General features: G+C 46.5%; 1 protein-coding gene across 7 annotated transcripts in view; it reads right to left on the bottom strand.

The window, feature by feature from the left end:
* ARHGAP17 (Rho GTPase activating protein 17) overlaps positions 1-14,253 on the bottom strand; it is an 84,109-nt gene that overhangs the window by 1,071 nt on the left and 68,785 nt on the right. For 3 of the 7 annotated variants that reach the window (XM_027610968.1, XM_027610972.1, XM_027610971.1), the window contains 2 exons: positions 13,514-13,674; positions 7,603-8,223 (listed from right to left, as the gene is read on the bottom strand). In XM_027610968.1, the coding sequence (XP_027466769.1) occupies positions 7,603-8,223; positions 13,514-13,674 (782 nt within the window). Of the gene's footprint in view, positions 1-326; positions 411-4,618; positions 4,668-6,398; positions 6,435-7,602; positions 8,224-13,513; positions 13,675-14,253 lie in introns of all 7 variants that reach the window. The other 4 variants (XR_003522992.1, XR_003522994.1, XM_027610970.1 and 1 more) reach the window with 4 other exon arrangements.

Here is a 14,253-nt window from a genome sequence, read left to right as displayed (position 1 = left end):
GACAGCCCTCTCTCCCCCAGTGTGACAAAGATGTCTCCAGACACGGCCAGATGTCCCCCGTCAACCCCTGGGTGACAATCACTGAGGCAGAATCACCAGCCTCTCACAAATACCGATTTCTCTTCTCCTTCTAATACTTATACTCAGTTCCTTTTTCATGTCTTATTATGTTGGCCGGAATTCCTCTAGCAAGAGGGCAAATGTGGAATCCTCAAGCCGTCGGTCCCTCACTCCTCAACCCACAAGAGACATCTTCACCTGTCATGGCCAGCCTCCTGGTGAGGCCGGGGAGGCTCAGATGCATTCGTTCATGAACAAGTACTTACTGAGCATCTACCTGAGATGGCACAACAGCGAACAAGCCAGACACAGCTTTAATGAAGCCAGCAGTCCAGTGGGGGAGACGGCCTCTGATCAAAACAGAATCATTTGTTTCTCTAGGAGGTGTGTGTTTTAGCAAATCGTGAGGGCCTAGTTAGAGGTTTTAGGGCCGGTGAGGGAGAGAAGGGAGAGGTTCAGATTTGCTGTAGTTTCACGTTGCCGGGCTAGAGTGCGCTGGGAGTCTCCCCGATATGTTTAAGAACTTCTTTTAATTTCTCTTTCACCTGCTCCTTCTCCACACAGGCCGGGGGCACACGCAGGTGTGCTCTGGGGGCCGCACTACTTTGAGACTGGTTCCTGCTCCAGCATAACCCTACAGTTCTGAGCTGAGCGATCTATTTACTCCCCTTTCTCACAAGGGCTCTTGGGTTGGTGGCCCCAGCCCTCCAAGTTTCCTATGCAACCACAATTCAAGAGAAATTTCTAGATTTATGGATATGCCAAGGTGTGGGGGGGGGGTTCAAGTGCTGAATGCACTTGACAATTCCGGTCTTACAATAATTGTAAAACCAACTGAACTGTGCTGCATTGCACTGTCCAGTGGTGCAGTCAAGGGTGGGCTGCGTGCACAGAACAGGGATCCAAATGTCTCAGACTTGACCTCAGCAGAAAGGAAGTCACGAGAGCAGGGACTGTGTCTGTTTTGTTCAGTGCATCCCCAATGCCTAGAACAGTGGCTGTTTAATGGCTCAATCTCAATAAATTTTGTGGCTGGCCAGCTGGATGGATAGATGAGGAAGAACCCTCCAGCCCTCCCATTTTTCCAATCCTCCCCTCCTATAGTCTCAGGCAGAGTAGTCACGTCTCAAAGACAAGACTGGTACAAGAAATCCATTGCAAATTCAATCCCTAACCCAACAAGACAGATGGTGCCACCAGTCAGCGTCTCTTTTTAGCCCAAAGAGTTTACTAGAGACTATGGAACTGCCATGCCTGGTGGGGGATGTGTGATGCAAAGGCACTATACGTACTGATTAGATTTCTACGTGTTAGTATGTGGATTTACATGCAAACCAACACCGATCAGCCACAGATCCTTTTCAGAGGACAAACTTTCTTTTCTTTTCCTTTCTTTTTTATTCCTTTTCTTTTCTTTCTTTCTTCCCTTTCCTTTCCCTCCCTCCCTCCCTTTCTTCTTTCCTTCCCAACACATATAAATAATTTCTGGATTTGTACTTTCCTGAAATTCTCTATTTATGATGAATACACACAAATTCTACACTCAGGAAAAAAAGTGTGTGGTGGGAGCATAAGGGACGTTCCTTCCCTCTGCCTCCTGCCTGCTCGCCTGGTTTGCCTGAGGTTGGCAGGTACATTATTTCCCAGCCCCGCGCCCCCTTACACAAACCATTTTTAGTTTTTATTTTTTTAAAGGCAGCTGATTTTATTTTTATTTATTTATGATTTTATTATTATCTTTAAAGTTTTAAGTAGATTCCATGCCCAACATGGGGCCTGAACTCATGACCCTGAGATCAAGAGTCACATGCTCCACTGACTGAGCCAGCCAGGCCAGCTGAACCATGTTTAAAAAGAAGACAGCAAATCTGTTCCCACACAAGAAGTAGTAAGAATCAGGATGTGTGCAGAGCCAGCTTTCAGAAGGAGACTACTCTTCATCACAATGGCTGGACCACTGAGCAGCTACCACATACCAGGCATGGTGTGGGGGGCTCCACACACATCATTGTGTCAGTTTACTGGCCCCCCCCGTGAAAGGACCCCAAGGCAGCACTAGTGTCACCGGAGAGGTAGAAAGGAGGACTCTGAGAGACTCAGTTCCACACGGAGGATCAGAGCCAGATGGGTTGGACCCTGGAGTCTGGTTCTTCATTGGCCTAGTGCTCTCCCTCTGCCCTGCAGGAGTCTGTGCGTCCTCGGGTGAGGGTCCTGACAGAGAAGATGGCCTCTGAGGATGTAACGCGTGAGTCTTAAACACTCTAGTTCATTGTAGCAAAAAGGTGGAAGAGGTTATTTTAGAAAGATTCTATTTTTTAGAAAATCTTTTGAAGGAATTCTATTTTTTAAAAATGCCTCTGGGGCGCCTGGGTGGCTCAGTCGGTTAAGCTTCTGCCTTTGGCTCAGGTCATGATGCCAGGGTCCCAGGATCGAGCCCCACATCGGGCTCCCTGCTCAGCAGGGAGTCTGCTTCTCCCTCTGCCCTTTACCCCACTTGCGCTCTCTCTCTCTCTAGCACTCTCTCTCAAATAAATAAATAAAATCTTTAAAAAAATTATAAACATGCCTCTAAAACCTTCTGGCTGCAAATTTACATAAGGCATCATTTTTCTTATATGCATTCTAAGAAGGGCTGGTTTGAGCATAGAGTTTGGAGCTAAGGTCACATGACTGATGTTATATCAAAAAACCCAAACCAAAAAGACAGAGACAGCCAGCACACTGTATCTCCTCTCGGGCAGAATGTTACCCCTGATCGGCGGCTTGGACAAATCTCACTGGGTTCCTTTCTTTTTTTTGAGTATCTGTATCAAGGAAGTTAGTCCCCCAAGGGCCAGAATGGGCCCTCTATAATTTAGGGTATGATCCTACAAGGTTTATTTGTCACCTCAACAAGATGTGCTTGTCCAAGTTTATTCGAATGGTCACTCTGAGAGGGAAGAGACCCAAATACAACCTTGAAATTAAACTTTCCAGGCATAACCACAGGCGAATCAACTTCCCCACCTGACCAGTCTGTAACCTGAGGGAAGGACCCCCTTCTGCCGCTCACCAGCTCGCTAGGGCCGTCAGAGCTTTGGCGCCCAGTTTTTATTATTTTAGTCAAAGGAGAGATCCTGTTCAGGTCTCACTGGATATTTACCTTGACATGATTCTGATGTCTAGTTATTAAAAATAAACTGCAAGTAGAAGTAAAAGCCACTGAAATGTCCGGCTATGAGCAAAAATACGCCTGCTTAACGTTAAGGAGTCATTTGAAAAGATGGTTGTCAAAACTCCATCATAACATGGGATGTAGCATATGATGCAAGATCAAAACCTATTTTTGCAAAATAATTATGATCAGGCACCCCCTGGACTTTTAGGAAAAAAAAAAAACTAGAGAAAAAATAGAATATGAATAGCAAACTTCTCCAACTGTAGAAGAGTGCCTTCTAATTAGTTCTAGTTTCCAAGTCTCCTTTAATATCCATGGTTAATTTTTTTAAATGTGTTTCTTTTGGCATATAAAAAGAGGTTAGTTTTAAAAAAGAACACTGTGAGAACCAGCAAAGTGTTGCGGTTTTAAGGACGATCCTGAGAGCGACATGGTGTATCACTGGACAGAGGATGGGTACCTTGTGGGTATTCTCAGGCTCATGAAATATCATGGAATATTAAGAAATATCTTCTACTCCTGAGCATTGTCTTTTTAACCCACGAAAGAATCGATATTGGGAAAATCAAGTGGTGCATCAGAATCTAAATATGGATGCCTGGGCCCCAGCCCTCCCGTGTCTGGGTTCTAGAAGGCTGGGTCTGGGCATATGAATTTTTAAAGCGTTGACCTATGAATCTAATACATAACTCTGAGTATCTACTTTTTTCCAAGATGAAAATTATCATAAATTACTTAGGACCCCGTGAATATTAAGAACTGTAAGGGCGCCTGGGTGGCTCAGTCGGTTAAGCATCTGCCTTCGGCTCAGGTCATGATCCTGGAGTCCCGGGATTGAGTCCCACATCGGGCTCCCGGCTCAGCGGGGAGCCTGCTTCTCCCTCTGACCCTCTCCCCTCTCATGCTGTTTCTCTCTCGCTCTCTAATAAATAAATAAATAAATAAAATCTTTAAAAAAAAAAAGAACTGTAAGATGTTTTCTTATTTTATCTGATTTAACCCCTTCAGGAGAAATTCTCACAGACGTCACCCTCTAACTGATCAGCCAGGCTGTGCCTTATCTGATGTGACACAGAGAACTGCAATTCTAATTTGGGCACGTCGGAGTCTACAGTGTCTTCCTTCTACTACACCTCAAGCCTGCCTGGTATAGGAAAGAACAGAAGTGAGAGAAGTAACAGGGCCAGTCCCGTGAGCACCCGTCACACATCTGTGAGCACACTTCGTATCCAGGGTGATTGACAGCAAGCATGAACGAAGCCAGCCTCCTTCAGTACATGCGCTGTTAGTAGGGATGCAAGCAGGCAGGGTCAGGGTGCCCGGTTAGTAACAGGCGTTAGTGCACAAACATGATCATAAAGTAGCACAAATGCTTTGGCCAATCAGGTGCCTTTTCCTTACCATTAAATATTCCAATTTCAGTTCCTACTGAATATGGCAGGTCATACATCTAAATTATTTAATAAAATGTTGAAATTAGAACACTCTTGGCTAGAATCTATTCCTTTAAAAACAGCAAGATGTAAACTCTCTTACTTTCGAAGCTAAAAGCCTTGTCGTGCTTTCTACAGTAACAATGAAGAAGGGATTCCAGTGACACCAGAACCCCTCCGTTCTCCCGGGCCGGTGCTGAACTGCCACAGGTTGGCTGCCAAAGGTGTTTGGCAGCAACAATCTCCCCCAAGAGTTTATCCTAATCCCCAAGCCTTAATTCCACCTTTTTGGGATTAACTGCTCTAAACGAATAACGTGTTTCCAGGAATCTGTCTGTGGTTTTCCATGTAAAAACACACAATGTCGTAATAAAGAAACGCCTTCCTCGGAAGTTAGGTTGAAATACCCAATAGCCATATCCAGGAATGGTTAATAATAGCGGACTCGTGAGTCCTAAATGCTGGCCTTCTGTGCGCTTCTGCGGGCAGTCTGGGCGTTTTTAAGCAATTAAAAGTTAATTCTGCAATACAAAGGTCATTGTGGTGGCCTGGAATTTCTTGAGCTTAGGAGAATTCATAACATAGATTGGTTTTTAAATACTTAGCTAATATCTTAAGGAAAAGTAGTTTTTATATAAAATTTCCCTGGCCTGATAATTATCAAGTACAGAGCCTTGCAGGACTGTACCGGATCAGTAAGATAGCTCTCTGGAATAAATACACCTGGGTGGAGAATGGTATTAAATAACAGACAGGATTCTGGTTTGCAGTTTTCTGTCTAAAAAGAAGGAAAGATCTGGGTGGAGGGGGAGAATTTTGGTGTGTCCCAAGTATTGACATGTTAAAAGGCTCAGCCTTGATTAGGGCTTAGTTACTTTACTGTTTGTGCATGACTTCCACACCCCATCAGGCAACGCCCGGCTTCTGGGTTATGAGGAGTCGGGAAGGGGGACTCATCCCTGGGCTCTCCTCTGTGTCCTAAAGGTCGCACTCTAGTTTTTCCCTTTCCGGTTTCTCCAGAAAGTCTAACTCAGACCAGAGCTGTGAATACTCTGTCGAAGTGGCCCACCAAAGGTTTAAGGCTCAGCTCAGCGGATGAGAGCAACCGCACACATAACGACAGTCTTACGGTGTCCAAATGCGGACCCAAAGGCAGGGTGTAGATGAGCCTCACGGTGCCCTTGGAAAAGCTCATATGGTTTAAGAAAGCAAAATGTAAGCATGCTGGAATGCAAAGGAATTTAGTGTGGGATCTTTGGAGGAAGATTTTTTTTTTTTGGTCCTGAGTATTTCAAACATCAAATTAAGAAGCTCCATGCGGTTAACTTGCACTTAAGATATACAATTAAAAAATTAAAGCTCAAGACACAGGGAACACGATTTTCTGTGCTGACTGCACCCGAGTCCTCTTTGGTTGGATGTGATGAGCCAATCGATGAGAGGTAAATCAGTGAGAAGAGCAGGACCCTTTAGGAAAGGCTTACCAACAAGAAAGAAGACACTCCTCGTATCTTATGAGAGTAGCTTGAAATTGGGTTCTCAATCTACTGACATCTACCTCTTGAATTTGGAGCACTGCAGCTCGGAATGCTTTTGGTAAGAACATATGGAATGTCTAATGCTACAGAACGGATGGCAGGGGCGTCAAGTAGCTGCTCCTGAGCACATAGTCACAAGCACATATGCAAAACACGGCTAAGCAGGAGCATTTGGAGCTGTGGTGCGAGCTGCTTGGGGGGGTTACAGACCTTAGTCCTGGGAACCTTCCCCACCTGTCAGGGCATCTATTGGGAAACAAACAAACAAACACACCAATATGGCTTTGTTTTTTTAAAATAAATGCTGGAGTGTCATCAGAAATTATTAACCATTTACAATACGTGCACTTATGTAGTATATTCCTGGAAAAAAAATACGGTTATCAAAAGATAGACTAGTTGGTTAACCCTCATCATTTGGGGTACCAGTCCAGGGGATACCGTTGGCTCATTTCAGCAGAGAAGTTGTGCAGTACAGCTGGTCAGCCCAGAGGTATAGTTCAGCTTCTTCTCTAAAACTAGCTCCAAGCAGGAAATTTAAAACTAAGCTGTTGTGATTCAGAGCTCCTAAGTGCCATTTTTAAAAACACATTAAACCCCCCCCATCCACCCCATCCTTAAATCAAATAGTGTATTAGAGCCCTTGGGGTAGAATTTTTTAAAGAAATAATAATTAAATAAAATGATCATGTTCTAGACTACCTGTAAAAAACAAAACAAAACAAAAAACACCCCATTAGGTAGCCCTCTGAAATCTATATAATCACCACCACCCAAAACAGGTTTCCACAGGAATTATGGGAAATTCTTGATCCTTCCCCTCCCTCACCACTTGAGGCTCGCACTCTGATGTGATCACGCCCCAAGACCTCTCTTCCCAGAGCATCCAAATGGGCACAGATCATGTTTTTTTAAAGTTATACCTGAAATGCTTCACTTACTATGAACATTTTTAGCTTTAGAAGGAAAATAAGTATCTTAAGGCGGAGTTCGCTAAGAGATGAATTTCATGCTCATGTTGTACAACACCTTCTACCTGCATTAGGTCATTATACTTAGAAAAAGGTAAAGGTAGATAGGTCTTAAACACATATGAAACTATAAATCAGAGGCCAACTAACTTCAAGGGCCAGGTAGTAAATATTTTTAGGCTCTGTGAGCCAGATACTCTCTGATAGGACTATACCACTGTTACATTAGCACAAAAGCAGCCAAAGATGGTATGTAAACAAATTAGAGTGGCTGTGTCCCAATAAAACTTTATTTATAAAAATGGGCTATGGGCCGGATCTGGCCAGTGGGGATAGTTTGCTGCCCCCCTGCTGAAAACCAAGGCCTAAACTGAAAGGGGAGAGTCCAGAAGCAATGTAGCATGGATGAGTGGGGGGAAGGTCTGAGCCGATTTCTCACTTACCTGTTACTATTTTGGAAGCAGTGGGAGCTGCATTGGTGAGGGTGCCATCCCCAGCCAAGTGGGAGCCAGGAGGATGTGGGGGTGGAGGCACACTGGGCCGGTTCCTCGGCTTTGGTACTGGTCTCGGTCTTGGTAAAGTTCCGGTGTGTGGCTGCGCCATCTCAGGGTTACTCATTGCCTGGGTCTGAGAAGCTGGCAGGCTGGGGTTCTGTTTTCCTAAAGGTGGAGTCCTAGGGGGCGTTGGAGACTGGGGAGGGGTATGAGGCGGCTGCTCAAGTCCAGGCTCACCGGGCAGTGCCACGGGGGCAGGCGGGCCCTGGCTACTCGGTCTGCTGTGCCCCAGCAGCGCGGCCTGCGTCGGGGGCTGTGGCGGCGGGTGACTGGGAGCTTGTATTGGGGACAGGCTGCTGGAGTACCTCCGGGGTGCAGAGGGCTGCGAGGTGGTGCAGGCCTGGCTGGGGGCTTGCCCCGCGTGCTGGGCGGGAGGAGAAGGGCTGCGGGTGGTTGGCTTTGGTGACAGGCTGGGTGGGTGCGGAGATGTTCCTGGAGAGCTCTGGCCCCCAGGGTGGCCAGGAGGTGGGTTTCCTGGTTTCGGGGGTGCAGGAGCAGGTTTTTTAACAGCTGCACAAAGGGGGAAAACACCTTTCAGTAAGAACAGCACAGCGAGAGCCAACACTGCCTTTATCAGGTGAACCTCACCACGGCGGATCCCAAGCACCCTGTGCAAGGACGCAAGTGGGAGGGCACTTCACCTCTGTGGTCTCCCTCCCCCAAGCCCCCAGGCCCAAGTCTAACCAGGAGAACAGCAGATGACAAACTCGAATTGAGGATGTCCTTCAAAACGCCTGACCGGCCCTCCCCCAAGCCGTCAAGGCCACGAAGACACAAGGGAGGAAGGAAACTGTCACAGCCCAGAGGAGACTCAGGAGATGAGGTGGCTGCATGCACCGTGGTCTCCTGGATGGGAGCGAGCCTGGGACAGAATATGGACGTTGGTGGAACTGGTGGAATCTGAACAAAATACAGAGTTTCGTCCATAGTAAAGCAGCGGGGTTGGTTTCCGGGCTGTGATAAATGCACCCTGGGGACCTGGGACATTAACAGTCGGAGAAGTGGGTGAGGGGCATATGGGGACAACCCACACTGCCTCTGCCACCTCTCTGGAAATCTAAAATTATTCCCAAACAAGAAGTTTATGGTAAAAAGAAAAAGTACCTTATACACATAGGGACCTTTAAAGACCTGCTGTTTATCTTTCAATTTAAAAAATTTTTACTAGGGCGCCTGGGTGGCTCAGTTGGTTAAGCGACTGCCTTCGGCTCAGGTCATGATCCTGGAGTCCCGGGATCGAGTCCTGCATCGGGCTCCCTGCTCAGCGGGGAGTCTGCTTCTCCCTCTGACCCTCTTCCCTCTCGTGCTATCTCTCATTCTCTCTCTCTCAAATAAATAAATAAAATCTTTAAAAAAAAATTTTTACTAATCTCTACACCCAATGTGGGGCTTGAACTCATGATCCCGAGATCAAGAGGTGTATGCTCTACACACAGAGGCAGCCAGGTACCCCAAGGCCTGTCGTTTGAAAAGTTCAATATGAAGAGAACTCAGTGAACGGGGGGGCCTCCTCCCTACACGGAATCGCTGCTCTAAGCCCACTGAGCTGCCCACTTGTCAGTGTCCTTCCCGCGTGATCCGAGAGCCCGGGAAGAATCAGGGAGAAGAACAGCTAGAAGAGGGTGACCCCCAAGCATGACTGATCTGCCTATACATACACCATGGCCCCTTGCCCTAAGCCGGCTTCTCTTAGAGGGCTTAACTTTTTTTTTTTTTTTTAAATAACAGAAATTCTACCGATTCAGGAATCATTTGAATTAACAGATACGCTCTGGATAGAAGTACAAGTAAGTCTAGAAGAGTTGTCTTAGCTAGATTTCTCTAAGGAGAGTTGAAGCACATCACCATCCTTCTCATACCAGTTGAGATCAGTGTCACTAAGAGGGCTTGGGTGCAGAATTTGGTACTGAGGAGGGAGAAATGGAAAACAATGGGTCTGGAAACCAGGTTTTGGGCTGGGAGAGGTGGGTGGAAAGGAGAGACGTTAGTATTTTTCAAATTGTACTGAGATCCTACTAATCTTCCCCAAAAGCGATAGGGAAATTAAGGAGGATCATTTACCCCACATCACCAACACACAAGTTAGGTCTCCTACATAAACTGAAGTCCCATTTAAGTCTCATTTAAGTCCCATTAGCTCCCTGTAAGACAGGCATTGTCATACCCATTTCACGGCGGAGAAAGCCAAGGCTCAGAGGAGTTAAGTATTCGCAAAAGATCACACAGCTAATAATTGGCAGAACAGAGGCTCACAACCATGCTCTATGGACTCCTTGAACTCTTTTCATCCCCTTCCTCCTTCCTACACTGCCTGGCTCCCTGCTCACAGGGCTCAGAATTCAGGAATGAAAAGGGTATAAAGTCTGCTCTGCTCTGCTGGCCTTGAACTTTTGACCCTGGACCTTGGAAGACCTTTTCCCAAAGAAACAACCAACCAACCGACAAAGTAAGAACTCTAGAATAGTAGCCACTCTCTGGTTACCATAAGCAACTTAAAAAGAGAAATGTCTAGCTTTCTATTCTGAGTGATATTAATTGTAAATTCCCACGGGATGAAAGCATTCCTGGCAGGAAAGGATGCCGAGGGAATTAGGAGAGGAGGCAGGAGAGTTGGGTGCCGGGGCCAGGGGAGAATGGTGGACCTCATCCAAGGCCACCTGTGAACGTCTGGGGAGGCTGAGGCAGGGGCTGAAGGATCACACTCGTCCTCTGAGGCAGCCAGAGATCCGTGGTCTAAGGAAGCAGGAAAGCCCCCTAAGGTGGCCATAAGGAGAGCCTCAACCTGGAAGCAGGGTTATACCCAGAATCCAGGAAGAGAAGACCTAATTACCCTCCGGGATCAGCTGGGGTACAGATGAAGATGATGGTGGCTCAGGAGAGAGGGTCGCCTTAAGAAGGATCAAGTGGGGTCTGTAACCAAGCAGTGTCCCTGACTTTGCCTCCTTGCCTGTAACTTATAAAAATTCCACGCATATACGACCAGCTGATCTTTGACAGGGCACTGAGGATATACAATGAGGAAAGGATGGTTTCTTCAACAGGTGGTGTTGGGAAAAGTGGACGTCCACAGGCAGAATAAAAGTGGACCCTTATCTTATATCATGAACAAAAGTCAACTCAAAATGGATTAAAGATTTAAACATAAGAGGGGCGCCTGGATGGCTCAGTCAGTTAAGCATCTGCCTTTGGCTCAGGTCATGATCCGGGAGTTCCAGGATCGAGTCCCACATCAGGCTCTCTGCTCAGCGGGGAGTCTGCTTCTCCCTCTGCCCCCCCTCCTCCCCGCTCATGTGTGCGTGCTCTCTCTCTTGCTCGCTCCCTCTCAGATAAATAAATAAAATCTTAAAAAAAAAAAAGACTTAAACATAAGACTTGAGAATGTCAAGCTCCTTGAAGAAAATACAGGGGGGAAGGCTTCATGACATCGGAATTGGCAATGGTTTCCTGGATATGGCTCTGAAAGCACAGGCAACAGAAGAATGGACGTATAGGTCCACATCAAACTACAAAGCTTCTGCACAGCAAAGGGAATGACTGACAGACGAAGAGGTAACCCACAGAATCGGGGAAAACAGTTGCAAACCATCTATCTGATAAGGAGTTAATTTCCAAAATATGTAAGGAACACCTACAACTCAATAGCAAAACAACTAATAACCTGATTTTAAAATAGGCTAAACACCTGAATGGACTTTTCTCCAAAGAAGTCATCCAGATGGCCAACAGGCACAGGAAAAGATGCTCAACATCACTCATCATCAGGGAAATGCAAATAAAAACCACAGTGAGACATCACCTCACCCCTATCAGAATGGCTACTATTAACAAAACCCCCAAAGACAACAAGTGTTGGCGAAGATGTAGAGAAAATACAACCCTTGTGCACTGTTGGTGGGAATGCAAATTGGTGCAGTCGTTATGGAAAACAGTATAGAGGTTCCTCAAAAAACTAAAAATAGAACTACCATATGATCCAGCAAACCCACTTCTGGGTATTTAGCCAAAAGAACTGAAATCAGGATCTCAAAAAAATATTTGCATTCCTGTGGTCCCTGCGGCATTATTCATAATAGCCGAGATGTAGAAACAGCCAAATGTCCATCGACGGATAATTGGATAAAAAAAAAAAAATGGGGGCACTTGGGTGGCTCAGTCGTTAAGCATTTGCCTTCGGCTCAGGTCATGATCCCAGGGTTCTGGGATAGAGTCCCGAGTCGGGCTCCCTGCTCCGTGGGAAGCCTGCTTTTCCCTCTCCCACTCCCCCTGCTTGTGTTCCCTCTCTCGCTGCGTCTCTCTCTGTCAAAAAAAATAAATAAAATCTTTAAAAAAAACTGTGGGATATACGTGCAACAGAGTATTATTTAGCCTTAAAAAAGAAGGATATCCTGCCATATACAACACCATGGATGAAGCTAGAGGACATTACGCTAAGTGACATAAGGCAGTCACAATAAGACAAATACTGCATGATTGCACTTATATGAAGTATCTAAAGCAGTCAAACTCACAGAGTCAGAGTGGAATGGCGGTTGCCAGGGCTAGAGAGAGGGTACTGGGGAGGGGCTAACGGAGAGCTGCAAGGTAACAGACATCAAGTTTCAGTTATGCAGGATGAGTAAGTTCTAGAGGTCTGCTGCACCACACTGTGCCTGTAGTACTCTTAGAGATTTAAGAGGGCAGATCTCATTGTAGGTCTTCTGACCCCAATAAAATTAAAAAAAAAAAAAAAAAAAAAGAACCACAAGAAGATGTTGTGGGTCAGAATGTTCCAGAAGAGAAAAAATGGAATGCAGAAGTTCTAAAGAGGGAATGAGGGGTGCCTGGGTGGCTCAGTTTGTTAAGCGTCTGCCTTCAGCTCCGGTCATGATCTCCAGGTCCTGGGATCAAGCCCCACGTTGGGCTCCCTGCTCAGTGGGGAGCCTGTTTCTCCTTCTCCCTCTGGCTGCCACTCCCCCTGCTTGTGCTCTCTCTGACAAATAAATAAATAAAATCTTAAAAAAAAAAAAAAAAAAAAGAGGGGATGAGCTTAGTGCGTCCCAGGAGCAGAGAGCAGACCAGCACTGCTGAAGCTTGGCGAGAGAGGGGCGTGGTAAGTGTGGGGCCCAAAGGCAGGCCGGACCACACCGGCCCCACAGGGGAGGTCTGCACAGAAGCCATTGGAGGGAGAGTTTCAACAGAGAGAAGACACGATCTGCTGTGTTTTAGAGCAACCCCGCTAACTGCTGTGTGGAGGACGGTAGGGATATGGGTGGGAACCATTCAGATCATACAGCACGCAGGACCCAGAAAGCCCCGACCTCAATCTAGAGGTTACAGCGGCTTGCAGACCCCTACAGCCTGGCTACGACAGAGGCTGTGGGGGTTTCCAAGCAGAGGGACGGCTTGGAATGCCAGATTCCTGGAAAACTGGGAGTGCTGTTTCCAAGAAACAACTTTTCGTTTGTTAGGCTTTGTGGCTTAAACATATTCTTAAATGCCTGCTTTTCTGCTCTCTATTATTTCATTTCCTTTTAATGATTTTGCTCTTAAACGACTGATTTTTCTGCCTGCCATTTTTTTTGAAGTTCTTTGTTTTTTTTTTTAAAGTAATCTCTACACCCAATGTGGGGCTTGAACTTGCGACTCTAAGATCAAGCGATGTATGCTCCTTCGACGAAGCCAGCAGGTGCCCCTCTGCTTGCCATTTTATAACAGACGTGGAGATGATCTGTCGGAAAGCCTTGCAATGTGAATCCCTGTGCTAGCCGAAGGAAGTCTGCACATCCCTCCCTAAGGGGAAGGAGTAAAGGTGGCTACTTACCCCGGCGCAGAGTGTGCGGGCTAGGGCCAGCGGAATTGTGCCCCGGGCCAACGGAGAGCTGATGGGAGCCGGCCGTCTGTGCCTGGTTCTGGCCACTGGCCATCTGACTGCCATTTCTCCCTGGGGCAGGGGCAGGTGCAGAGTCCTTGGGTTTTGGTGGACTATGGAGAGCAGAAGTCAAGTTTGATGTCAGGCATTCCCCGAGAGAAAGCTAGTCAGCATGCTATCAAAATACCAAATTCCACCCAGAGTTTTCACCTCGGCAGGCAAGGAGGTGATCGGGAATTTTCAACAGTTCACACTGGGTCTGCAAACCCACTATTTATTTGCGGACACACAGGGCTAAATATTTCAGGAGATTCACTGCCTCAATTGTATTCCAGCTACTCTGTCACTCGAATATCACAAGAGACACCATTTCACAGCTACCAACAAGAAATTTCTAGTTTGAGGGGCGCCTGCGTGGCTCAGTTGTTAAGCGTCTGCCTTTGGCTCGGGTCATGATCCCAGGGTCCTGGGATCGAGCCCTGCATCGGGCACCCTGCTCAGCGGGAAGTCTGCTTCTCCCTCTCCCACTCCTGCTGCTTGTGTTCCCTCTCTCGCTGTGTCTCTCTGTCAAATAAATAAAATCTTTAAAAAAAAAAAAATTTCTAGTTTGCTTGTACTTAAATTGGGCAGTATTAAAAAGCATGAAAGGGCTTTCGGACTTCAAAAGAAAGAGATTTGACACACGCAGTGTA

This window comes from Zalophus californianus, chromosome 10, assembly GCF_009762305.2.
Source record: "Zalophus californianus isolate mZalCal1 chromosome 10, mZalCal1.pri.v2, whole genome shotgun sequence".
Lineage (NCBI taxonomy): Eukaryota > Metazoa > Chordata > Mammalia > Carnivora > Otariidae > Zalophus > Zalophus californianus.
Note: the sequence above shows the minus strand (reverse complement) of the source record. Positions and strands in the feature narration are given on the sequence as shown.